Consider the following 27,195-nt stretch of genomic DNA (forward strand, 5'->3'; position numbering starts at 1 on the left):
AGTTCCCATCCATTGCTTCTTGTCCTACCTTCAGGTGCTTTGGAAATGCCCCCCACACATACACACATCGTCTTAGTAGGAGCTCCTCAAATATTGGAACATGTCTATCTTGTCTGCCCTAGTCCTTTGTAAAGGTAAAGGTTCCCCCGCACATGCGTGCTAGTCGTTTCCGACTCTAGGGGCCGGTGCTCATCTCCGTTTCAAAGCCAAAGAGCCAGTGCTTGTATGAGGACGTCTCCATGGTCATGTGGCCGGCATGACTAGACGCCAAAGGCGCACGGAGCGCTGTTACCTTCCCACCGTAGTGGTCCCTATTTTTCTAGTTGCATTTTTACGTGCTTTCGAACTGCTAGGTTGGCAGAAGCTGGGACGAGTAACGCGCTCACTCTGTTACGTGGCACTCAGGATTCGACCCGCCAAACTGCCGACCTTCTGATCAACAAGCTCAGTGTCCTAACCCACTGAGCCACCCCGTCCTTTTTACTAGAAGACAATTCCTGCAATCGTTTTTCATACGTTTTAGCCTCCAGGCCCCTAATCATTCTTGTTACTCTTCTCTGAACCCTTTCTGGAGCCTCAACAACTTTTTTTTATTGTAGTGACCAGAACTAGATGCAGCATTCAACGTGTGGCCTTACTAAGGCTTTGTAAAACAATAGTAGAACTTCACAAAGATCTTGATTCTGTCTATTAATTCAGCCTAGGATTGCATTGGCTTTTATTGGCTGCTGCCACACACTGCTGGCTCATATTTAAGTGACTGTCCACTCGGACTCCAAGATCCCCCTCACAGTTGCTTGCTTTAAGCCAAGTTTCCCCTAGTCTGCACCTATGCAGTTGATTTTTTTTGCCTAAGTGTAAAACTTTACTTTTATTTATGTTGAATTTGTTAGATGAGGCCCAATGTTCAAGTTTGTCAAGATCTTTTTGGATCTTGAACTTGTCTTCTGGAATGTTGCCTGTCTCTGCCAGCTTAGTGTCATCTACAAATTTGATCCCTTTCAAGTCCCTCGTCTTGATCGTTTATGGGCCTAAAACGGAACCTTGCAGTAGTTCACTGCTTACTTCCGTCCATGTGGATGTAGTTCCATTAAGGACTCCCTGTTGAGTATGATTTGTCAGCCAGTTGCAAGCCCATCTGGTGGTAGTGTTGTTTATCCCACATTTTTCTACCTTGCCAAGAAACAGATTGTGGTCTACTTTATCAAATCCTTTACTGAAATCTATGACCACAGCATTTTGCTGGCCCACTAATTCCTCCAGTCTGTTTCTGGTGCTTTTCTCAGACAAGAATCAGGGATGGTAAATATTCCCAGGGAAACAGCTTAAACCCATCCCAGAAGTGCCCCAGGACCTGGCCAGGGCTTTTCTACCAAATCAAACTTTCCCACTCCTCTTTCGCCCAGGTTCTCTGAAGCATGGAATCCAGCTCCCTGAGGACTAAAGTCCCGGCTTTCTTATCAGACCTGGGGAAAGCGACCTTGAGAGGCATCAGGAAATGCCCCCGGTGTGGCACCTACAACGGCACTCGCGGGCTGAGCTGCAAAAACAAGACCTGTGGCACCGTCTTCCGCTACGGCTCACGGAAGCCGGCCGGCATTGATGCCATCAAGATCATTACCGGCTCAGACCTCCAGATCTACTCGGTGCGGCAGAGGGACAGGGGCCCCGAATATCGGTGCTTTGTGGAGCTGGGCGTCTCAGAGACCACCATCCAGACCGTGGACGGGGCCATCCTCACCCAGCTCAGCTCTGGGCGCTGCTACCTCCCGGCCTGTCTGAAGGCAGCGACCCAAGGGGTGGTGGAAAACCAGTGCCAGCACCTGAAGCTTGCTGTGAGCTGCCAGGCAGAGGCCACCCCCTTGACCCTGAAAAGCTCCGTCTTGAACTCGATGCAGGCCTCGCCCCAGACCAAGCAGACCCTCTGGGAGCTGGCCACCCAGCCCTCGGGGCCCCTGGTACAAAGAATCACTAAGAACGTGCTGGTGGTCAAGTGCAAGGCCGGCCCGAAGCACAGCTTGGGCTATCTCCACATCACTTTTGCTCCCAGGTCTGGCCACAAGCACCTAGCGGGGCCCCGCTTTTTCTGCCCCTGCCAGTCCTTGAAGGCCAGCAAGGCTGGCCCTGCCACGGAAGAGGGCAGCCAGAAATGCATCCATTTCTTTGCCTGCATCTGTGCCTTTGCCAGCGACGAGGCTTTAGCCCAGGAGTTTGCGGATTTCCTCAGCGATGAGCCTGGCGGTGGGTATGCACAGAGGACGGAGCAGCCATTGGGGGGTGGGGGAGGAGACCAGCCCCCCCTTGGCCTCCTGAGCTTCAGCACTGATGAATGGGCAGCAGAACGGCCCGGGCAGGCCTGGCCGTCGGTGGGTGGCGGGACCAAAAGCCGTCACTCAGGCCGGTCCCTGGCTACGGTGCCGTGGCTGGTCGCCAGGCTCTTCCAAGAGACGGGGAGGCTCCTAAGCGGCCCTTTTTCTTTCTTTCCCAATTGCAGGCTTGCAATCCCCGGCAAGCGCTCCACTTGCTCGCCAGCCAGAATCGCCTCTGACCTCGGGAGACTCTGTGGCCTCCAAAGCGAAGCGCAAGAAGAAGGACGAAGGGCCGGGTAAGAAGCTTCAATGTTGGCTCATTGTCTGGGCGGACCTGGGTTCCATGTTGACAAGCTAGAACAGGAGTTTCTGAACCCATGAAGACACATGGAGTTCTACTGGGGAATTCTGGGAATCGACCCACCTTAACATTGTTAAGACCTGTGATGCAGTCTAGAAACTCCATGCTAGAAAATGTGGATGAGACCTCCTTTTTTATTTGTCCTCAGTCCTTATTTCACTCACAAAGTACTATGAAATATGAAATTGCAATTATTCAAGAAATACAGGCAGTCCTCAACTTACCACCCAAAATTTCTTTTGCTAAGCAAGATGATTGTTAAGGAGGTTTAGCCCCTTTCTTGCCACAGTTCTTAAGTGAATTACTGCAGTTGTTAAGTTCGTAAGAAGGTTGTTAAACAAGTCCAGCTTTCCCCATGGACTTTGCTTGTCAGGAGGTTGCAAAAGGGGATCACGTGACCCTGTGACAGTCACCAATAGGAGTCAGTTGCCAGGCGTCTGAATTCTGATCACGTGGCCCTGGGGATGCTGCAACAGTTCTAAGTGTGAAAAATGGTTGTGACACATTTTTCATTGCCATTGTAACTTTGAATGGTCACTAAACGAACAGTTGTAAGTTGAGGACTACCAGTAGTTATTTAAGGTACAGCATGACAGAATAGCATCAAAGTTATGGAGATTGCTAACACAAAAATATAGTCCTGAGCTCTAACTACAAGAACTCTTGCTATTAAAACTGTCAACGGGTGATCAAAAGAAGCATGGGGGGGGGGGCTGGCTCTCAGTCTGCTTTCCTCCTCGTGTGCCCCGTAACACCCGGGAGGAGGGCAGGGGGAATGCACACGGACTGTAAGGGCGACCAAGTGGCGGAGGAAGGCTGTGAATCCAGGAGTTGGGTGCGGTTATTTTTTCAGGACTGTTGTAACTTAATAAACCTTTATTATCGAAGTACAACATGTGTACATTGAGATTAGCTGAGCCTCCCCCCATGCTCTCTCCCCCCAACACACAGTGACAACAAACCCTCCATCCCGCCACATCGTGTGAACCAACTACATCACACACCGGCCTCCCAAGTCAATTCTGCATAAGTTCACAGAGATTATGTCCCATTTAAAAGCCTAACAGCCCACGGATAAAAGCTATTTTTCAGCCTGTTGGTACGTCTGGCTATACTCCTATATCTCCTACCGGATGGTAGGAGAGTAAAGAGATACCGTCCAGGGTGTGAGTCATCCCTGAGAATCTTCCTCACTCTTCCAAGGCAACGAGCCCTGGCGATGTCATCCAGTGGTGTCAGGAGACAGCCCACGATGTCTTGTGCTGTGCTCACTACCCTCTGTAATACTTTCGTGTCCGCGGCTATCAGACCAGCATACCAAACCACAATACCATACGAGAGGACGCTCTCTATAGTAGACCGGTATAAGAGGGTCATTAGCCTGAACAAGGCAGTCAGTAAGTGAGGTCTGCCTTACCTCCTAACTATAGTTGGATGTTTAGTTTGGCCAAAGAAGTGGAAGAGAGAGAAGAAATCTCATACAGACATAATCAGTGAGTCCTGAAAAGAAAGAAGGAAAATCCCTGTTAGGTCAGAGCTTCAGATCTGTCCTGAATAGCCCCAGGATAGCATTTATTTCCTAATGGAGGAGTCTGGGAACCCCTGTCCCCCTCCCCAACCAATTTTATTGAAAGAGATTAATCTGTGGTGAGTTGCAGCTCAGTTCATCAGATGCATTCATGAATATTCATGATTCATGTATAGATTTTGATCTACTTACAATAAAGTTAATTAGTTGGAGAAAGGGCTATCAAACTCCAGATTTTTTTAGATTGATATACCTCTGCTCCAACATCCTACATACAACTGTTGCCTGATAGCTTTAGTTCCAGCGATAATTTTGCCTCCTTATAAGTCATACCTAGATTATAAAACATACAGTAGCTGTAGAATCCACCACCAGATTGTAACTGGCATACAAACCATACTCAGTGAGTAATCCTTAATGGAACTGCATCTACATGGAGGGAACTAAGCAGTGGGATACCCCAGGGTTCTGCCTTAGGCCAAGTAGTCTTCATAAACAATTTATATGTGTGAATAGAAGGGGAACTCATTAAATTTGCAGACAACATTAAACTGGTAAGAATAGCCAACACCCCAGAAGACAGGGTCAAGATCCAGATGGATCTTGACAGACTGGGCCCTATCTAACAAAATAAAATAAAATTGTGAGAAAAGTAAGGTTTTACACTTAGGCAGGGAAAACCAAATGTAGAGGTATAGAATAAGTAGAACCTGACTCAATAGCAGCAACTGTGAGAGGGATCTTAGAATCCTAGTGATCAATCATTTAAATATGAGGCAGCAGCCACCAAAAAAGCCAATGCAATCCTTGGCTGCATTAAGACAGGAATAGAATCAATATCATGTTAAGTGTTAGTACTGCTTTATAATGCCTTGGTAAGACCACACTTGGAATATTGCATCCAGTTTTGAGGTATGCCAGGATAGAAGGATGTTGCAAGAGCATTCAACTGCGGTGATCTCTCACTCCTTGATGCCAAAGAAACTTGTGGGACCCCTTGGGTGTGAAAGTTCTCTGGTGAATAAGGGTGAGGCATATCAGGATAGAATGATGTTGCAAGAACGTTCGGCTGTGGTGTAGTCCCTAAGGCTTGTGCTGGCTGTCGATTCAACCGTTGTTTATTGCTGGAAGTTACGTTGTCATTGGCAGTAGGTGATGCAGTTTGAAGTGTTGGTGCACCTGTGTTGTGGTGTTGAAGAGGTGCAGGCTTTTGCAGTTCTGGGGTCTCTGTGTGGTGAGTCAGGACAGCGTTGTTCGTGGGAAGTACAGAAGACGGCTCTGCATCATTGCAAACATTATGCTTTAGCACATATTGACTGGTGCGTTCCATCGGATCTTCCACTTCTATTGGGATGGAACAATCTACATCGGTGCTTTCCTGCATCACCTGTTCATAGACCTTCAGCTTTGCTCGGGCAGCTGCTTCTTCCCTTTCCACTTGCAGAATCTTTAATTTAGATTCTGACTCTGCTTGGCGGGCTTTCTCCTCTGCTTGGCGGGCTTTGCTCTGATTGCTCTGAGCTTCTATTTCAGCTTCCTTTCTGGCAAAGGAAACATGCACTTTCTTTGCCTCTACAAGTGCCCAGGCCTCTACTAGCTTGTCACTCAATGTTGAAGCTCTGGAACGAGAGGATCTAGCAGAGCGTACTGTGACTTTAGTTAATGTGGATCTATGAGATCTGGTCTGCAGTTCAGCAATACGGATTTCTGCCTTATTCTTTGCATCTTGCACTAGGGAATCTCTTTGCTGGTTTAGTTCATCAATTGTGGTTAGCTCTGCTGAGGAATCATCTACATTAGAGTCATTCAAAAAACCTGTGTATTTTGCAGACAGCCGCTGGTAACATTCATAAGCTGCAGATAGGCGATTTATAGAGCCTCTTAATTCAGCAGGATTATCATTAAGGCTCATCAAATTTGACATGCAGTGTGCAGTTTTGTCCCATAGGTCTGACAGATTACTGGAAAATTCACCTTTAGTTGCCTCATAGTTTTCCCTGAGTTTCTGGGTTGGTCTTATTGTACGCACACTCAGCACACTCAGCTCCCTGTATATCTGTGTGGCCAGAAGCCTGAGGCATCTGCTTTGATTCAACGCTAAAAGAGAGTTCTGAGTCTTTTCTAGACATTTTTCAAGTTTTGCAAAGAAAAAGGTACTGTCTCTTTAAGCAGACGAACTGTAGCTTAGATAGGGTTTAAACAAGGTTTGATGTACAACAGTTTTCAGCTTTGAAGATAGTATAAGTGTTTTAGTTTGGCCACCAGGGGTTGCTGCCGCTTGGAATTAGGGCTGCCTCCGTATACCATTCATTAATTCCGAAGGGAGGGGAGATATCTCTGATCTTCCCAGTCAAATTTGGGGGAAAGACAGTTTCCCTTTGGAGAAGACAGGGAAATTTTGGTCCTGCATTTGATTTCACAAAGGCTTAGAGATTGCAAATAAACAGTCTCTCTTTGCAATAAGGAACATTTGTAAACATTCAAAGTAGATCTGAGGAGAAACCCATTTGCATTTCAAAGTCTCTCCAAATTACCTTAAGACACTGGCTAGAAATTCAGTGGCAAAAGAGGCAGTAAGATTTTAACTTGGCTGGTCTCCTCAGGAAAACAGGAAGAGACAATAGTTCACACAAGCACAAATCCTAGAAGCACGACTCTGCCTCTTGCAGAATCAGCTGGAGAATGGTGAATTAAATCATCTCCTTTTTTATTGCAGGCAGGCAAGGAATTCAAACTATCTTTTGACTATTCTGGATCGGACTGTCGTTTAATGATTTTTTCCCTTGCTAAGACCCCTGTGCTGGCCTGTATAAGCGGATTCTATCATTGATAACAGTCTTTGCCAGATAGCAGAACTCATGAAAGTATCTTTTATCATCCAGAAATACCTTTATTTGCATGCAGAGAAGAGTACAGCAGTCAAGGTGAGGTAGATGATAAACGCACAATATTTCCAAGGTCAAAAGACAGTAACGACTCACAGTGTCTGCACGTGTATCTGCCGGTTATGGAGGAGGAGAGTCCCCAGGGAGAAGAAGGAGGAAGTCCGTCCCAGAAAGGGGGAGGGGTAAAGGCACGGAGTCAAGAGGGAGAGGAAATATGTCATAGGGTAGGAGGAGTTGGCTGACCAAATTAGCATGCTGTAATTTCCCCAAAACAGCCACGTGGTGGCAGCACACCTAAAGTAATGCAAGGTCACGTGAGATCAGTGGGGCGAGATCTCACGCTACCGATCTTGCGTGATCTCATGGTACTTTAGGCCTCTGTTCTCTGCAACAGAGAACAGAACCGAAGCCAGGGGATGCTTCTGTGTGTTTCTGCAGGCTGGGTCAGGGTCAGGGCTCCAAAGGCCTCCCGATTGGGCCGCAGGGGGATCATGGTAGTGTTCCCCGGCCTCACATCTGGGCGGCAGTGGCCTGGAAAAGGCCTCCGCAGCCTGGATAGAGCTGCATGGGGTGCACGAAAGTCTTCCCTGACCTTAGATTCGGGATGCGTGGAAGCATTCCAAGGCCTCAGATCCGGGCGGCAGCAGGAACTGCGGCAGAGGGGAGATGGATCTTTTCCAGGTGTGTCTGGCGCAGCAGGAAGGGAGGGGGAAGCATGAGGACCCAGATTGTTGGAAGCAATAAGCTGACTTTGTAATAATGCCGCTTGGGCCCCCCCCCGAAAGCCCTAATAAGCAGGCATATACATAGAATGAAGGCTATTGCTAAGCACATTGATTTGTGCTTTAAATTGTAAGCCGCCCTGAGTCTTCGGAGAAGGGCGGGATATAAATGAGATTAAAATAAAAATAAAATAAATAAATGAGCATGAGGTATCTTAGTGGGTCAGGGATGCCTTGGAGGCCTGTTCCATCACTAGCCCCCCCCATGGCCTTCCCCACCCTGAGATAGCTCATGTTCGCTTAACGAGCTGCATGCATTTTAACGAGCAACAGAGTGATCTCATACCTCAAACGAGATTCACTCTACGATTTACGAGTGGAATGGGCAGGCTCCATTACACTCGTAACTCGAGGACTACCTGTATAAAAAAGATGTTGAGACTTTGGAACCAGTGCAGAGAAGAGCAAGAAAGATGATTAGGGGGCTGGAGGCTAAAACATCTGTAGAATGCTTGCAGGAATTGAGTATGTCTAGTCTAGTGAAAAGGACTAGGGGAGACATGATAGGCGTGTTCCAATATTTCAGGGCCTGCCACAAAGAAAAGGGGGTCAACTTATTTTCCAAAGGACCAGAAGGCAAGACAAGAAACAATGGATGGAAACTAGTCAAGGAGAGAAGCAACTTAGAACTAAGGAGAAATTTCTGACAGAACAATTAGCCAGTGGAATGGCTCCCCTCCAGAAATTGTGGGTGCTCCATCATTGGAGGCTTTTAAGAAGAGATTGTATAACTATTTGTCTGAAATGTTCTGGGTTTCCTGCTTGAGTAGGGGGTTGGACTAAAAGACCTCCAAGGTTCCTTCCAATTCTGTTATTCTGGAAGAGACTTGATCTATGAACAAGTCTGAATTAGAAAAGCTTAAACTTAAACACGTGTTCCAGTTGTTCATCTTGCTTAGAACCCCTTGTTGTCATTCTTGCTTTGTTTTTTGTTCTCTTGAATGAAGGCACTTTTGCCAGGTGACATCAAAGCCCATGAGTTTCTTGCAATCACGTCTGAGTTTTAAAAAGGGATCACCTTCATTCTCATAAATGCAGAGTACAATTCTCTCCCTTTGCCATTTCTGGAGAAGGTGCTCTCTAGGAACATCCTTTGTGTCATGATTGTTCCACAGTCAGAAAGGTTGTCCATTCTGAAGGCATTCAATTTGGCCTTTTAGGCGTGCAGGCCAGCAGCCCCCTCTTGTCTCAAGATCTGGCAAACAGCTCCTTGCAGAAAAATGGACTGAAGAAGGCATCCGTTGCATCGCTGAAAAGGCAAAGTGAGTTCATTCCCTTCCAGACTACAAGGCTGCAGAGCCCCCTCCCCCAACAACCCCCCCCCAAGCCTAGGCAAGGCTATTTGGAAGGCCCGTCACTTGGGCTTAGGGAGACCGTCAGTTGTGAACTTAAACATGAGCCAGGAAGAAACAGCAGGTTTATTTAGCTTTAAAATGTCCCTGGCAAGGAACAGAACAGCCAGAGCTAAGCCTGCTTTCAGGGCCTGTCTGCATGGTGTTCCTAGTGAAATAGATTTCTGCGGGTTGGTGGTATGTGGAACGTGAGGGAGTCTACCTCCCACCAGCCTTTGGGGCCCCAGAACGGAACAGTAGAGACTAGCGGCTTGGTCAAACTCCCAGACTTTTTCATGTAGGTTTTAGTTATCTGAAAATGCAACAATCCAATTCCTGGTAGAAGGTTTGACCCCCTAGAACAGGGCTAGGCAACCTTGGCTCTTTTATGACTCGTGGACTTTAACTCCCAGAATTCCTGAGCCAGCCATGCTGAGGGGAAAGGGAGAGGTTTCCAAGCTGAGCCAGGCTGGCTCAGGAATTCTGGGAGTTGAAGTCCACGAGTCATAAAAGCCAAGGTTGCCTACCCCTGGCCTAGTCCTAGGCCGCTTTATGACTCGTGGACTTCAACTCCCAGAATTCCTGATCCAGCCACCCTGAGGGGAAAGGGAGAGGTTTCCAAGCTGAGCCATGCTGGCTCAGGAATTCTGGGAGTTGAAGTCCACGAGTCATAAAAGAGCCAAGGTTGCCTACCCCTGGCCTAGAACAAGATCTGGCCAAGTCAGTCTGGCAGGTCCCAGTAAGGACGAATCTGATCCCGTATTGCCTCTTGGTAGTCAGAGGACTTTGGAATGCCACCTAGGTGTAGTTGTGAAAGCGCTGGGTTAGAAACCAAGAAACCCGAGTTTGAGTCCTGCATCAGGCACAAAATTCATCTGAGTGGCTTTGCACCAGCGCACGGCTCTCAACTCAGCCCACCTGACAGGGTGGTGGTTGTGAGGAAAGTACGAGGCAGGAGCATTATGAACCTATTCTGCCTTCAGCTGACCAAAAATAAAGAGCAGGGATAAAGATCTAGTCAATCAATCCATAAAATGCAGCCTGGAAGACCCTTTCAGACACAAAATGTAGCTGGAGGGGGGGCTTTCTGCCCTCCCTTGCAAGTGCCTGTTTCTTTGCAACAGGATGCAGTCTGGGGGCCGGAATGGGGAGGGGGCCACCAGCACTCCGAGCAAGGCTGCAACTTGCCTCCCTTTCGCTTAGCTGGCGGTCAGGTGCTGGAGGAGTCGCAGGTGGCCTTGTCCTTCCTGGAGTGGCTGGCCAGCGCCACGGAGCGGATCCACCAAGCCATGCACTACCAGTTTGACGGTGAGTCCTTCCTGCCAGCCACACCGGCCTCCCCTTGCCCCCTGGAAGGTTGCTTAGCAGAGGAGGACGGTCGGAATGGAGGAAAACCGAGCTCTTCTCCTGTGGCAGCCAGAGGTTGCTCACAGCAGCCGGGCACCGTCTTGGCTGCCAGCTGCCTCTGGGGAGGGCCCCATTTGGATTGCTGCTCCCAAAGGCCCCCTGGACGTCGTAACTGGCCCAGAAAGCAGCAGGGGCAGCGATGGACAGGTGTCTCTAGGCTAGCTCACGTTACATCCCTGTTGGGGTAGCTGCACTTCCGGGTGCAATTTGAGATGCCACTTCTTACCTGTATAACTTTCCTATATGGCACAGACCAGGTGGCATCTTTGCAGGATGACCTCTCCCTAAGTACACATCAGACAGGGTGGGCTCACTCCTACTTCCTTCCCTTAAAAATGTTGCCGTCTCACGGGTGCTCAGAAGGGTGCGTCTTCCGTGGCAGCCCCTGCCCTGGGGTAGTGGCTACGTGGGAAAACCTTGGGAGGCGAGCTGGAGACAGGCTGCCCGGGCAATGGTCAGAGAAGAGAGGTCAGAGCCCGGGTCTGCGTAACGAGCAGAGAAAGGAAGAAACCTCCCTTACTGTAAAAAAGTTGCAAAAGAGACGGTGGGAATTTGTACTAGCAGCCTTACAAGGTTCGTGTCAGCCTTTCCAGATGGACCAGGCAGGAACTCCACACCAGATAAGCTAATTCTATTTTATTGTAATGCGACTTCAGCAGAATCTTGCAAGTCTGTTGGTCTCTTGCTCTGCTCCTCACAAGCTCTCCTGTTTGGCTGTTTCCTAGGCAGCCTGTCTTTCCCAGCCCGCCCCCCCCCCCGCCCCCGCGTGGTCTTTCCCACATACCTTACACCTGTGGAAGCCCTTCCTCCAGAGGTTTGGCCCGCCCCGCCCTTTGAGCCTGCCAAAAAGTGCTCGGCCCCCGGGGTGCACATGGGAAGCTTTAGCTGTGGTGCCAGGCCTTTGGGGTTTAACGATTTGACTCTAGAGAGATGCTGTTTTACTTTTGGGTGTGAGTGTCTCAGTTTGATTCAAGATGGGTGGCTATATAAACTTTTTAATGTTAATTAAATTTCCTATCTATAACTTAGTGGGAGAGTGTGGGTAGGAAATCGTAGGAAAAGTCTAGGATTCAGAGGCAGTTTCTGGTGACTGAAGAGCACTTCGAGGTGCCCCCTAGCTCAGGGCTGTGAGCCCCCCCCATTTGCACCCCTTTACCTGCTCACTAACTGCAGTCCTGCCCTGCAGTACAAATCTTTAAAGGGAAGGCAGGGAAGAACTGTGCCGTCTCCCAGTGTTTCGGCTCTGCTATTTTGCCAGTTGCTCCCTCTCCTTTCCCCTTCAGGCCTTTTCCCTGGCAGAGAGGGTGGGAAGCTCACGGCAGCTGTCCCTTGTTTCCCAGGCCCAGAAAGACGGGGGGGGGGCTTGTGGCCAGGGGTGTCTCAGCCCTCTTCTCAGCGGGGAAGGGTCTTGCACAGCCTTTCCCAGGCTGGTGGGCCACTGGTGCTTTGGGCCTATAGTGACCAGCCTGGCAGAGGTTTGGGGGGTCCAAAACGTTCTGGGAAGTTCTGTTGGCCCCTCCAGACTGGGAAACGTCTGCCATGTGGGTAAAGCTGCAGTGAAGAAACTTGCAAGTCTGAATGCGCTCTCCCTCCCTCCCTTTATCCCTGTGAGAACGGGGTGGTGGTGGTGTTTGCCTGAGACATTTTCTCACGTGACTTTCTCAAACTGGGGCTCAGGCCTCTCTTCTCTGACCGTCCCTCAAGACCATTTTCCTTCCTCTCCTGTCTGTAGGCTGTTTACGCTGTTTGTCAGTGGGGTGCTTTTAGTCATCCTGGACGCGTCCGCTCTTTGTTGTTGCTGTTTCAGTTTATGTTCTGTCTGAATCCCGAGACTTTCCAGCCCCAGTTTCTGAGAGGCCCTTAATCACCGCCTGCTCCTCCTGCCTTTGCGTGTCTCCCCAGGCAAGCCGGATCCCCTCGTCTTCCACGTCCCGCAGGCCTTCTTCGAGGCTCTCCAGCAGCGGATCTGCCTTGGGAGCACCAAGATGCGGCTTCCCAACTCCACGACAGGTGCTGGTCTTCAGAGCGTCTTTCCCCTCGCTGCCCCCTCCTTCCCTGGCCCTGCGCCCACAACAGCCTCTCCTGGGCCTGGGCACAAACCCAGCCAGCCTGAGGCCTCTGTCCATGGTTGCAGCTCTGCTTTATGGCTGGTGTCATTTGTGCAGAGGAGGTGGAGCCATTGAACCCTCCACCTTTGCTTCCTTGCCCCTTGCTGGGTCCCACTGCTGGGCAAGGAGCCACCTGCCTGTGCAGAGCTGCAATGGTTGACTGTTCCCGGGTGTTGGCTCAGTCCACGAATTTTTTTTGGTGGGGGAGGGGGGTTGAAATTGCTGGGAGATGAAGCCGCCTTCCTTGCTTGACTGACACAGAGTGGACACTGGGCTTGCAGCTGATGAGCATCCTCAATAAAGCTGCCTTTTCTGGGCAGCCCTGTCCCCCAAAAGTGCTCGGCACTTGATGTGACACAGGTGATGGTGCTCGTTTGAACCTGTGTTCCCCAATGGCTGCTTTTAAGACCAGGTTTGGTGTGTTGGCTGGCTGCTGTTTGGGGCTGATGGAAGAGGCTGCTCTGGCTGTTTCTGCAGAGACAGATGGGTGCCTGATTGGCAGGGAGAAGGTCCCTGGTGTATGTGTGTGTGTGTGGGGGAACAGTGGTTGCTGAAAGGGCCCAGGCCTTGGCTGCAGATGGCAATGTGTGGGGGCTCTCTTCCAAGGCCTCCCCCACTTCCTGTTGTACGAACCAGCCAGGTGCAAGCAGACCTGGCCTTGGCAGTTGTTGCTGCTGCTTCTGACTGGCATTCTCCTGGGCTTCCTGGAGCAGCAGAGGCAGCCACAGCCAGCAGGACCTCAGCCCAGCTTCAGCCCCAGCCCAGCTAGGCAGTTGTCATGCACTTCGCCCTTGTAGACAGGCCACAAGTTGCAGTTGATGTGAAATCTAGCAACCGGGAGCTTAGCAGGAGAGACGGGTCACCGATACTCCAGCCACTCTGTAAATCTCTAGGTTGTCGAGTTCTACTCCCATCCTGGTTTCAGCCTGTAAAATGCTTGGATTCAAGCTTCAGGATCTCTTAGGGCACATTTCCTTCCCTTCTTAGGATCCCGACTGGCCAATATGAACAGGATAGAAAGGGATGTCATACATCATACTGGAATTCAAAATAATGCAAACACAAGCAATCGAACATAATTCAACCAATGTCTTAAACTTCAAAAGAGCTGACTTAGCAAACTCAGAGAGAACCAAAGAAAGATCCCATGGATGAAAATCCTAAAGGGGAAAACAACCCAAGAAGCGTGGGAAACTCTGGAAAATGCTATCATAAAAGCCCAAACCAGCACAATACCGCTGAAAAAGAGAAACAAGAAATTCAAGAAGAAACCAGCATGGCTGCACAAAGATCTCTCTGACAAACTGAAAGACAGAAAGGACAAGTACAATAAATGGAAATAGGGGCACATAACTAAGGCCGATTATCAGCAGACAGCCAGAACATGCAAAGACGAAGTCAGGAAAGCAAAGGCTCAGAATGAATAAAGACTTGCAACAGAAATCAAAGATAATAAAAAAAGTTTAAACATTAATAACAAGAAAAAGTCAAGGAAACTGTAGGTCCACTAAAGAGGGAAGATGGCAAGGAAGTAACGCAGTAGGGAGAAAGCAGAGTTGCTTAACTCACTTTGCATCAGTCTTCACACAAAAAGAAATTATAACACAACATATCAAAAATACTACTGCAAAAGACAAACTAGAAACAAAAATTAAAATAAGCAAGAAATGGTAAGAGAACACCTATCCGACCTTGATGAATATAAATCACCGGGACCCTGACAGATGACATCCCAGAGTACTGAAGGAGCTACCAGATGTTATCACAGAACATCATATCTTTCAAAAATCCTGGAGCACCGGGGAAATACCTGAGGACTGGAAAGGGGCTGATGTGGTCCCCATCTTCAAGAAAGGGGGAAAAACAGACCCAGGAAACTACAGACCAATCAGTCTAACATCAATACTTGGGACGATCCTGGAAAAGATAATCAAAAAACAGATCTGCGAACAACTACAAGCAAACAAAGTTATAACTAGTAGCCAGCATGGGTTTGTTAAAAACAGATCATGCCAAACCAATCTTATTTCATTTTTTGATAAAGTGACTAAATTAGTAGACCAGTGAAATGCTGTGGACATAGTATACTTAGATTTCAGTAAGGGATTCGACAAAGTAGACCACAACCTGCAGCTTAGAAAAGTTAGAAAAAGGTGGGATAGACAACATCACCACCAGATGGATTTGTAGCTGGCTGACAAACTGTACTCAAGCGAGTAGTCCTCAATTGCACTACATCCACATGGAGAGAAGTAAGCAGTGGGGTACCACAAGGCTCCGTCTTAGGCCCGTTTCTGTTCAATATCTTCATAAATGACTTAGATGAGGGAATAGAAGGGAACTCACCAAATATGCAGATGACACCAAACTGGCAGGAGTAGCCAACACCCCAGAAGACAAGCTCAGGATCCAAAAAGATCTTGACAAACTGGAATATGGAGAAAAGCAAGGTTTTACATTTAGGCAGGAAAAGTCAAAGATATAAGTACAGATTAGGTGAGACCTGCCTCAAAAACAGCAACTATGAGAGGGACCTTGGAGTCCTAGTGGACGATCGATCACTTGACCATGAGCCAGCAGTGTGCAGCAGCAGCCAAAAAAGCTAATACAATCCTGGGTTGTATAAACAGAGGCATAGAATCAAGAACACACAAAATATTAGTACCACTTTATAAAACCCTAGTGAGACCACGCCTGGAATACTGCAGCCAGTTTTGGTCACCATATTACAAAAAAGATGTTGAGAGTTTGGAAAAAGTTCAGAGAAGAGCAACTAAGTTGATCAAAGGCCTGGAGACTAAAACATATGAAGAATGCCTGCAGGACTTGGGTTTGGCTAGTAGTCTAAAGAAAAGAAGAAATAGGGGTGACATGGTAGCAGTGTTCCAATATCTCAGGGGTTGCCATAAAGAAGAGGGAGTCAAGCTATTCTCCAAAGCACCAGAGGGCAGGACCAGAAAGAACGGTTGGAAACTGATCAAAGAGAGAAGCAACCTGGAATTAAGGAGAAACTTCCTGACAGGACAATTAACCAGTGGAACAGCTTGCCACCAGAAATCGTGGGTACTCCATCACTGGAGATTTTTAAGAAGAGACTAGACCAGGGGGGTCAAACTGGCAATGTCACATGATGTGTCGCGACATATTGCAACTTTTTTCCATTGCCGGCAATGGGGTGGGTGCGATTTCGCCATGACGCAGCTGGCCCACAGGCTGGCAGTTTGACAGTCACTAATCTGAAATGGTACAGGTTCTCCTGCCCGAGCAGAGGGCTGGACTAGAAGACCTCCAAGGTCTCTTCCAGCTCCTATCCTATCCTATCCTTATTATGGATGCTGGACTCTCCCCCCCATGCATCATGGTCCAGAGGCATCCCTTTGCAACACCTTCCCTCCACACATACTTCTGTTTTGACAAAAGAGGAATCCACTTTGCTTACACTGGCCTTTGGTAGGTCCTGTCTGATTTGGATGCAAGTTTATAATGACTAGACAGATGTTTTTATTTGGGATGTTTTGTATGCCTTTGCCCTGCTTTTATTTATGATGTATTATTGTTAATACTAAGTTTTTAATCTTATTAGCATAAAATGCCCAGAAATATATATGTGATTATACATCACCAATAATTTTTTTTGTTTCCAGCTTTCGTCCGCAAAGATGCCTTACCGCTGGGTACCTTTTCTAAATATACCTGGCACATCACCAACATCTTGCAGGTGAAGCAGATCTTTGACACTGTTGAGGTAAGGCCCGTTTCTCCTTCTGGCTTACAAGCTCTCCGCTTCTGAGCAGAGGAAGAGGAATCCGGCTTGTTTGTTGAGAGAGGAACAATGGAAGTGGGTCTCTCCAACCACCTCTAGTTGCTCTAGACCAGGAAATTTAAAAAGCCTCATTTTCTTGGGACTTGCTTTCAACTTTCTAGATTTCCTCTGTTCCTGTTCCAGAACGAATGTTTCCTTCTGGGTTTTCTGGGGATCTCTGCTCTTCTGCTCATCCCCTCTCATTCCAGATGCCTCTGGAAATAACCCGCAGCTTCATCCAGAACCGGGATGGGACCTACGAGCCCTTCAGGTGCCCCAAAGTGGAGGTGGAGAGCATCGCTGAGACCTACGGACGCCTGGAGAAGCAGCCTGTTCTTCGCCCCCTGGAACTGAAAACTTTCTTGAAAGTTGGTGAGTTTGCACAGCAGGGGCCAGAAGAGCTGGCTTGTGGTGATCTGGGAAGTGGCTTCTCTCATTCTCCTCCTCTCAGGTAACACATCCCCGGATCAAAAGGAACCGACGCCTTTCATCATTGAGTGGATCCCGGACATCCTCCCCCAGTCCAAAATTGGTGAACTGAGGATCAAATTTGAGTACGGCCACTACAGGAACGGTCACCCTGCCGACTACCAGGAGCAGCGTCCTCCCCTGGATCAGGCCCTGGAGATCATGCCGCTCACCACCCTCACCTTCCCCTGAGCGCCTCGCCTCTCTTTGTGTGCACAGCTGCACAGGCCCCCGTCCTAGCCAGCCACTGGCCAGAAGAGCTGCAATCTCATGCGGCCTTGCTGCCCAGCCCTGTTCTCAAGGAGCTTCTCACTCGGGCCTTTTTGCAGACAGCCACCTCCCAGCCTCCTCAGGCAGTGGAATCAGTCCTCCCTGAATCCCCAGGCCAGCTGGCGGCTCCAACACACCCAGAGGGACCCAGCTAACGTCTGTCCCTCCTGTCTCCCCGAGATGTCTGTTGTTCCAGCAGTTCAAAGGGCTGGGTGGCTGGATGCTACGATCTCTTTACTGGCATATTTTACAGTATATTTTTAAAATAAATTAAGGCCATGACGATGTTGTGAGATTAGTCATGCATATAAAAGAAAGTGAATCCATTCCCTTACAGTTCAGTCCCTGAATGGGCTCTTTAAAAAGACAAGGGGAGGGGAACAGCCTGCACTCTGTTGGCAGCTGCTAGAAGTTCAACAGGTGATGCTATAGCTACGTTTACTTTCTACCAGTGGTGTGACTGTGGGTCAGAAGTCAGCACCTAGTATAATTGAAGAATAGAACAAAATAGAACAGAACAGAACAGAATAGAATAGAATGGGATCTTGGAGATCTTCTAGTCCAGCCCCTGCTTAAGCAGAAGAACCTGTATCGTCTCAGACAAGTGACCGTCTAGCCTCTTCTTAGAAATCTCCAGTGATGCAGCACCCACAACTTTCTGGAGGCAACTTCTGTTCCACTGGTTGATTGTCCTCACTGTCAGGAAGTTTCTCCTTAATTCCAGGTTCCTTCTCTCTTTGGTCAGCTTCCAACCGTAGTTTCTTGTCCTGCCCTTCGGAGAATAATGTGGCCTCCTCCTCTTTGCGGCAGCCCCTCAAATACTGGAAGAGCAATAGATTGTTTTTGACTTCTAAATGCCTTGAACAGCTCAGATCTCACAGAGCATACTTTGCCTGGCCTCCATTCAGTTCAGCGCCTGACTTTGTCCTGCTGCTGTGAGAAGGTTGGCCAGCAGGGAGCCTCCCTTTTCCCAAGGATCTCTGCTGCCTCCTCCTGGCATCATTGAAATCTGCTGCTCTTTCTGGTTGTGGGAAAAAACTGCTGGGTCAGGAGCAAGAAGCAAGAAGCCGGTTATGTCCTTATGAAAACCCAACCTATATAAAATTTCAGCGCAAAACTAATTACAAAACAGAAAACAAATGACAGGGAAAATGATTGACAGAATTTCCATTCTGATGTCTTTATGATTTTTCATTCATGTTTCTCTAGATAATTTTAAAGAGCGCTTACTGTTCTTTTCCACCTGAAATATACTAACGCTCACCATTTGCCTTCATGCCTTGTGGTGGGGATGACAAGTGAACAAGAAGAGGCTTAGCATGAACATAAAAACTCCTAAAAACCTGCATGTATATATTTGCCATTGTTTGCCCTCAAGTACATGTCGTTACTTGTAGGTGGAGTAATGCCTAGGCAATGTTATGACCCAGGTCGTCAAGCAAGGCAAGTCTTTGGAGAGCCCTTTGTTGCTCTAAGTAAATGTTCCAACGAAAGGCCCTCCAACGACCAGTAAGTCCCCACCCTCAGTCCCCCAAACAACAGCCCCTATAGTACAAAGAAAGCCCACCGAGTAGGAGCCCACTCACAGGGGCCAGGTCCAAGGTCCCAAGCCCAGTCCATCTGGTTAAGCGAGTCCAGAAAGCAAAGGCGAGGCACAACACAAAAGGCAGGTCGAAAGGCACGCGTCAAAGACGGGGAGTGTGAGCCAAAACAAACCACTGTTCCTGGCAAAGGCTAACTCCCCACAGCTTCTCCTTGATTCCCTGCCCTCCAGCTGTGAGGAGGGCTGGGGCGGCCTCCTCCCTTGCAGCCCTTCTCTGGGTTCGCCTGCACTCCGCTCTCCTTGCCCTTGGATCCCGTGGGGGAGGCAGCTGCTCCTCCTCAGAGGGGATCTGCTCCCTTTCAGCAGCCGATCCTCCCCTCTGTCTGTGCAGACAGGCAGCTCTCCACCCAGCTGGCCACCTCCCAGGAGGCCTGAGGGCCTGGGACAGCCCCTGGCCTCTCCAAGCATTCCCAGTGAGACTTGTTGTCGCGGTTCCAACTCCTCCTCTGAATGGGGCTCTGAAGGGCTGCAGTAGGTCAGAGATGCCCAGCCCCCTTTTTCCCTTGGGACGTCCAGAGCTCAGGACAAGGAGCCTTGCAGACCTTCCTGTCCCAAACTCTGCCGTCTGCAGTGAGAAGCGTCTAGCCCGGCAGGCTGCTATGTCACATGAATGAGGAGCCTTCGATTTTCTTCCAACTTTGCTTCAATCCAGATATTTTATTGTTGGTCCCTGCAGCTGCTTTCCCTAACTTTCTAACTTTCTGGAAAGATGCACATTTGCTTTGGGCAAATGAAATTGCTTCAGTTTGCTTAGAATAAATGGAGAAGCTGGTTCTGCATTTCGTGGCTTTCCAATAGGGAGGGAACATCCCAGTGCCTTGCAGTCACTGATCTCTGCTGAAAGGACAGCACAGGGGATCAGAAGCAACATTGCACATCTTTTAACCGAGATCCATTTGTGCCTTTTTTGCTGTTTATGCTAACAAAGAGATGGGAAACAATTATACACTTTATGCCACAAGCAAAAAATCTTGATGCTAAATATGACATTGCCCTTGTGTATTTCAGTAACAACTGTTAGGGCTGTTTCAGAGGCGGTCTAAAAATCAATATTTTGCAGCAACAATAAATGTCTTTGGAGACCTCAGAATAAATTGCACTGCAACAACACTTAGAACCAAACCTTTAATAGTAAAAATCACAACAACACCATTCCACTTCTAAGTTTCAGAAGTCTTCTAAGGAACAACATCCATAACTAACCAAACGAGCCTAACATGTCAAAAACTAGCAGCAACATTTATTTTCCTTATACAATTTGATTTAAAAAATAACCAATTAACCAAATGATCCTCACTAACAGAGATGAAATCTCACTAACAGATGAAATGATAGAAGGTGTCGAAGCCACAGGAACCTTGGAGGGAAGTGATCATGCAATATTGGAATTCAACATTCTGGAAGCACAAGCAATAGAACACAGTCAAACTAGAGTCTTGGACTTTAAAAGAGCTAATTTCAATAAACTTAGACCTTGGGAAGAATTCCATGGATGAGAACCCTAAAGGGGAAAACAACTGAAGAAGCTTGGGAAATTTTGAAAAGTGAGATAATAAAAGCCCAGTCTAGCACAATACCAACAAAGAAGAAAAACAACAGCTCTCAAAAGAAACCAGCATGGCTGCATAAAAACTCTCTGATAAATTGAAAGATAAAAAGGACAAGTATAAGAAGTGGAAAGAGGGGCACATAACTAAGGCAGAATATCAGCAAATAGCCCATGCCTGCAAAGATGAAGTGAGGAAAGCTAAGGCTCAAAATGAACTAAGGCTTGCGACCAAAGTCAAAAATAACAAAAAAAGCTGCTTTCAACATATAAAAAACAAGAAAAAAATTAATGATTGGTCCATTAGTGGGGGAAAGTGGCAAGAAGGTAACAAGCAACAGGGAAAAAGCAGAACTATTTAACTCGTTTTTTGCATCTGTCTTTACACAAAGGGAAAAAACAGTCCAACCTACCAAAAACAGTGCCATAAAAAACAGAATAGAAACGCAAGTTAAGATAGGCAAGAAAATGGTAAGTGAGCACCTGTCCAGCCTAAAAAGGTAAAGGTTCCCCCGCACATGTGTGCTAGTCGTTTCCGACTCTAGGGGCCGGTGCTCATCTCCGTTTCAAAGCCGAAGAGCCAGCCAGCGCTTGTCCGAGGACGTCTCCGTGGTCATGTGGCCGGCATGACTAGATGCCAAAGGTGCACGGAACGCTGTTACCTTCCCACCGTAGTGGTCCCTATTTTTCTACTTGCATTTTTACGTGCTTTCGAACTGCTAGGTTGGCAGAAGCTGGGACGGGTAACGGGCTCACTTTGTTAAGCGCCACTCAGGATTCAACCTGCCAAACTGCCGACCTTCTGATCGACAAGCTCAGCGTCCTAACCCACTGAGTCACCGTGTCCAGCCTAGATGAGTTCAAATCACCAGGACCAGATGGATTACACCCCAAGGTTCTCAAGGAACTGGCAGACGTGATCTCAGAACCACTGAACTATATTTTTCAAAGATCCTGGAGCACTGGGGAACTACCAGAGGACTGGAAGAGAGCTGATGTAGTTCCCATCTTCAAAAAAGGGAAAAAAATAGATCCAGGAAATTACAGACCTATCAGCCTGACCTCAATATCTGGGAAGATTCTGGAAAAGATAATCAAACAACAAATCAGCGAACACCTTGATGCAAACAAAGTTATCACTAAAAGCCAACATGGGATTGTCAAAAACAGATCATGCTAGACAAATCTTATTGCATTCTTTGACCAAGTGACAAAATTAGTGGACCAAAGGAATGCTGTAGATATAATTTACTTGGACTTCAGTAAGGCATTTGACAAAGTAGATCATAACCTACTACTTGATAAGATAGAAAAATGTGGGTTAGACAGCATCACCACCAGATGGATCCGTAGCTGGCTGACAGGCCGTACTCAGTGTGTGGTCCTCAATGGAACTGCATCTACATGGAAGGAAGTGTGTAGTGGGGTGCCCCAGGGCTCTGTTCTGGGCCCAGTGCTCTTCAATATCTTCATTAATGATTTGGATGGGGAACTCATCAAATTTGCAGACAACACCAGGCTGGCAGGAATAGCCAATACTCCAGAAGATAGGCTTAAGATACAGGAGGATCTGGACAGACTTGAACACTGGGCACTATCTAACAAAATGAAATTCAGTGGTGAAAAAAGTAAGGTTCTACATTTAGGCAGGAAAAATCAAATGTACAGGTATAGTATAGGGGGTACCTTGCTCACTAGTAGTAACTGTGAGAGAGATCTCGGAGTCCTAGTGGGCAATCACTTCAATATGAGCCAGCAGTGTGCTGCAGCTGCCAAAAAAGCCAACACAGTGCTACGCTGCATTAACAGAGGGATAGAATCAAGATCACGTGAAGTATTAATACCACTTTACAATGCCTTGATAAGGCGACATCTGGAATACTGCATTCAGTTTTGGTCACCACGATGTAAAAAAGATGTCAAGACTCTAGAAAGGGTACAGAGAAGAGCAACAAAGATGATTGGGGGACTGGAGGCTAAAACATATAGGGAACGGTTGCTGGAATTGGGTATGTGTAGTTTAACTAAGAGAAGGGTGAGGGGTGACATGATAGCAGTATTCCAATAACTCAGGGGCTTCCCCAAAGAAGAGGGAGTCAAGCTATTCTCCAAAGCACCTGAAAGGAGGACAAGAAGCAACAGATGGAAACTGATCAAGGAGAGAAGCAACCTAGAACTAAGGAGAAACTTCCTGACAGTTAGAACAATTAACCAGTGGAACGACCTGCCTCTAGAAGTGGTGAATGCTCCAACACTGGAAGTTTTTAAGAAGAGACTGGACAGCCATTTGTCTGAAATGGTATAGGGTTTCCTGCCTGAGCAGGGGGTTGGACTAGATGACCTCCAAGGTCCCTTCCAACTTCTTCTTCTTCTTCTTCTTCTTCTTCTTCTTCTTCTTCTTCTTCTTCTTCTTCTTCTTCTTCTTCTTCTTCTTCTTCTTCTTCTTCTTCTTCTATTATTATTATTATTATTATTATTATTATTATTATTATTTGCTGGGAACCTTCTGCTTGTGCAGCCAGGTTGAGAAATTAGCTGCTGGTGAAGCTGGGCAGAGGCTGCTCCTGCCCAGGGTTGGCACCCATGAAAGAAGGACACAGAGATCTCTCAGGAGGGAAGGGCTCCGCTGCTCCTGGGATGCACTCTCCACTTGGGATGCACTCTCAACCACGAGGAGCAGTGGACCTTGTTTATTTATAGTAAAAGCAAACAATCGTATTTTATTATTGTCCAAATAGACCAATCATGATTACACATGTGTTCTTCTAAACTATCCTGAACGGACATTGGTGTAAATGGTAGATTCAAATACAGTAATGACCAATCATCTGCAGGAGGCGTCAGAATTTGCCCTATATGGAATAGCCAATGGTGTGAAGGAATTCTGTGATTATGCCCTTATCTGGCTGTAGCCAATGACATCTCTCCTAGGTTTCTTTGTTTACTAGGTTTATGGCTTACTTCCTTATACATGGTTCACTGAAGACTTTCCATGGTAGAAAAGTACTAGCCAGAAAAGTACTAGCCAGCTTCATGTATAGGAACAGAGATCATGGTTATTCCAACAATTATTATTATTATTACCATCATCATCATCATCATCATCATCAATAATCTACCAATCCTAATTGGGAGACTAGGCTGTCAGTCTCCAAAAACCAAAAAACACATTCCAATACTTCTAAGCAGATTTATTTATTGTTTGTCACCTATAGACAGAATTCTTGCCAAATGAAAGCTAAGAAAAAGGAGCACATTTGTTGGTCCTGAAGGACTTTAAGGAGACCTGTATAATAATTACAGTATATTTTCTTGGAAAAAAAATAAAAGACAATCTGGATAAAGAGGCAAAACTGAAAGAGATTCATAAGGATACATATATTAATTGTTCATTTTAATTTCTTTTGTTCTACAAAGGAAAATTCAAGAGCAAAACTAGGAAAAACTTTAGAAAACAAATTGCAAAAAGCTATGAAATAGTAGGAAACAAATATTAAAAAGTATTTCTGTAATCACACTGCATTAAGTGGTACCATTGTTACAGTTAAAGGGAAATAAGCCAAAAAAGGACAAATGTGAGTTTTTGAAAAAGAAATACATTGAAAGCACAGTGTTCTGAAATAAAAGGCTGTCCTTATAGTAAAGCAGACGTGTCAAACACAAGGCCCGCAGGCCGAGTCCTGCCCGCGAAGGGCCCAGATTTGGCCCCCGGGGCTGTTCCAGAAATGGCAAGGGACCGGCCCCTGCTCCCCAGCCCCAGCCCTGGCCCACCCCAACCCAGCTGGATGCCCTCCTGGTGCATGCACAAAACAACAAGCGCTCGGGAGCTGGTGGTACACCCCATTCCGCCCCTCCCGGCCTCACCCCACCCCTCCCGGCCTCATCCCGGCCATGCCCTGCTTTATTGGGTTTCTCCTCGTCTGGTCTGCTTTGCCAGGCTTGGCCTCACCATGCTCCACTTTGCTGGGCCAGGCACCAAAGCGCCGCTGAAAACAGTGGAGTCTGTGTGCATAGCTGCCTTGCCCGCTTCAGCCCTGCTCTCCACAGTGCGCTACAGCTGATCCAAGGTGGCCGGCCAGACACCGAAACACGCTGAAAAGAGCAGAGTCTGTGTATGTGCCTGCTACACGCTCATCCGTCAGGCAATAATAGATGGAAACTAATTAAGAAGAAAACCAGCCTAGAACTAAGGACTTGTGGAAAAAACTAATCAGTGAAAAGGCTTGGAGGCTTTTAAGAAGCGTTTGGATATTCCATTGTCTGGAGTGGTATGGGTCTCCTGTTGGAGCAGGGGGTTGGACTAGAAGACCTCAAAGGTCCCTTCCAACTCTGTTATTCTTTGGGAGAAGCGCTGCCAACCTCCCCCCCGCCTGGTCCCTTCCTGGGCACAGAGAGAGGGAAGGAGGGAACGAAGGAGGGGAGGGAAACAGGAAGGAAGGAAGGATATGGGAATGAGAAGGAGGGAGGGAGGGAGGGAAGGAGATTGGAATGAGAGGGAGGGAGGGTCTGAGGGAAGTCCTGCCTTAGCACTTGGCCACCAGCAGCCCTGCTGCCCTTTCGCCATCCCCTGGTGGTCTCACATCCTATTCCTGAGGTTGTTTTGGTTACAAAGCTGGGTCTCCTCACATGGGCCTTCCTCTGACCCACGCACTTTGCCCTCCTGCACCCACCACGAGCAACCTGGCCAAGGAGGGTGAGCACAGCAGCAGTAGCCTTGAGGAGGAGGTAAGTGCAGCTGGGTGCCCTCTTGGGGAAGTGGGGCTGGGCTGCAGGGTCCCTGAACTCGAGGGCTGGGCGCTTGACCTCTACTACCCAGAGCTCTGGGCAGCCTGTGCCACCGTCCGGGGAGCCCCCGCACGGCCCAAGAGGAACAGTGAGGGTCCTCCAGTGGACCGTGCCCCGGCGCTTGCCACAGTGCCACCCTCCTCCGCCAGAGACCCTTGTGTCCGCCCCAGTCCTGTCCAGGCCCACACAGGCGCTCCTGACGCGAACAATGTTGAGTTGGCCAAGCCCACCCCAGCCATGCCCACCCAGCCCCCTTAGGGCAACCGCAATGCTGATGCGGCCCTCAATGAAGTTGAGTTTGACACCCCTGAAGTAAAGGGTGCTTGGTCATTGTAGCCGTAATGGAAAAAAAATCAATGGCAATTCAGTTATATTTTTATGGATCTTGTCAAATCATATTTATGTTCATATTTCTCCCTTTCACAATGTTAATGGAAGAATTTTTATAAAGATTGTTTAAATTTGATTACAATAGAAATGTTAAATTATATCAAGGGGTAGGATTTCTGCCTTTTTATTATTTCCCACTGTCAAAGCTGGGAAGGAAGGCCCCCCTCCTCCAACAGGCTTTCCTTGGAGCCCCAATGCTCACGTCAAGCGGCTGGGAGCCCCCCCGACCAAGGAAACCAAATTCTCACTGACCAGGTTTATCGGAAGGGAAAAAATGGCTTACAGAAATCTTGGCAACCGACCCATCTACTTTAGTGCTGGAGCCTCTAGCAAAGACGGGGTTTCCGGGGTGCTTCTGGGGACCCAGCCAGACGAAGGAAGCCTCCAACTCCACACTTGCAACCTTGTGTGAACAGCCGTCTTCCTCGGGCCTGAGAAGCCCATGCGATCCACGGCTGCTCTGATCACAGTTCTCCTTGGGATACCATCAAGCAGTAGCAGAATCCCTCCCCCCATTTAAGGGCCCCTTCAGGTCTTTTCCTTCCTTGTTCTTTCCTAAACGGTTTTTATCCAATTCCTTCTCCAACTGTTGCTCCAGGATCAGTGGACGTCCTTTCGGCACTGGTGCAGTGTGGTGCCATTTAACAGATGAAGGATTCTGTCACGGAAGGCTTTGTGCCAGTTCGGTGCTAAATCCATTCTGGATTTCTGTGACTTATTCATGCACATCTGGGATGGGACAAAGTAGAAATTTAAATAAAGCTAAGACGTGGTTCATTGTGAGCAAGTGCTTTGAAATGTCTTAATGGAACGTTTTCAACCTAAGGCACAAACAGTCCCCCACCCAGGGATTTCTTTCCCTGAAACTGACTCTGTGTTTTGACTTCGGAGGAGGGCAGCCGGTCTGCCGCTTCCCCTGCTCTGCTCAACTGCCCAGCAAGTGGTGCTCTAAGCCGCCTTTTCAAGCCAAGCGGCTCCTTGTGGGGCTGAATCCAGGAACGGGCAGGCGGAGGGGGGATCCGAGGGAATGAAGGAAACGATAATGCCAGTTTGGCTCTCTCCCATTCCCTGACACTCTGAAGAAATGAGGAAAGGCTCCAGAACATTCTCTCGGCCCGATAAAGGGGAGGCTTGCCTGGCACAATGACGCCACCAGTTTAATGTTTGCTCTGTTGAGGTAATTTGACAAAGGCAAAAAGGGCACTGTGAATTTCTGAAATTTATTTATGTGGACTGCCTGCCAGATTTGGAGGTATGTTTTTCCCCCTATCCAGCCATGATAGAGAAATCTCTCGTCAAATAACATCCCATACATTTTATCCTTTCACAGCCAATTTTTCATAAATGAAGGCTCACAGTCTTTCATGCTCTGTTGGGCAGTTAACACTATCCATTAATCTTCATTAAGCGTTGAAACATAAATACAAAAAATAGTCCCCTGGGGCAAAGCTATCTCCAAAACCCCTGCAGCATAGGATATTCCACCCCATCTGACTGGAAAGTGAAAGGAAAACATCTTAATAAAATCTGACACAAAAAAACAGCTGAGCCGAGAAAGATTAAAGACAGAGTGGCTGTTGGTGTTTGCAACTCACCTTCTGAGCAAGAGCCACGGTGGGT

General features: G+C 47.8%; 1 protein-coding gene across 6 annotated transcripts in view; it reads left to right on the top strand.

Annotated features, from left to right (window-relative positions):
- LOC310643678 (uncharacterized protein C2orf42 homolog) overlaps nt 1-17,577 on the top strand; it is a 32,803-nt gene extending 15,226 nt beyond the window's left edge. For 2 of the 6 annotated variants that reach the window (XM_083368165.1, XM_083368167.1), the window contains exons 2-9: nt 1,407-2,241; nt 2,495-2,605; nt 9,026-9,127; nt 10,400-10,504; nt 12,506-12,613; nt 16,356-16,456; nt 16,723-16,885; nt 16,965-17,577. In XM_083368165.1, coding sequence (XP_083224291.1) covers nt 1,419-2,241; nt 2,495-2,605; nt 9,026-9,127; nt 10,400-10,504; nt 12,506-12,613; nt 16,356-16,456; nt 16,723-16,885; nt 16,965-17,173 — 1,722 coding nt within the window. In that variant the 5' untranslated portion in view covers nt 1,407-1,418 and the 3' untranslated portion in view covers nt 17,174-17,577. Of the gene's footprint in view, nt 1-942; nt 2,242-2,494; nt 2,606-9,025; nt 9,128-10,399; nt 10,505-12,410; nt 12,614-16,355; nt 16,457-16,722 lie in introns of those variants that run through there. The other 4 variants (XR_014493112.1, XM_083368166.1, XM_083368169.1 and 1 more) reach the window with 4 other exon arrangements.
- Nucleotides 17,578-27,195: the final 9,618 nt, after the last annotated feature.

This window comes from Vipera ursinii (genome assembly GCF_947247035.1).
Source record: "Vipera ursinii genome assembly, chromosome: 8".
In the NCBI taxonomy this organism is placed as follows: domain Eukaryota; kingdom Metazoa; phylum Chordata; class Lepidosauria; order Squamata; family Viperidae; genus Vipera; species Vipera ursinii.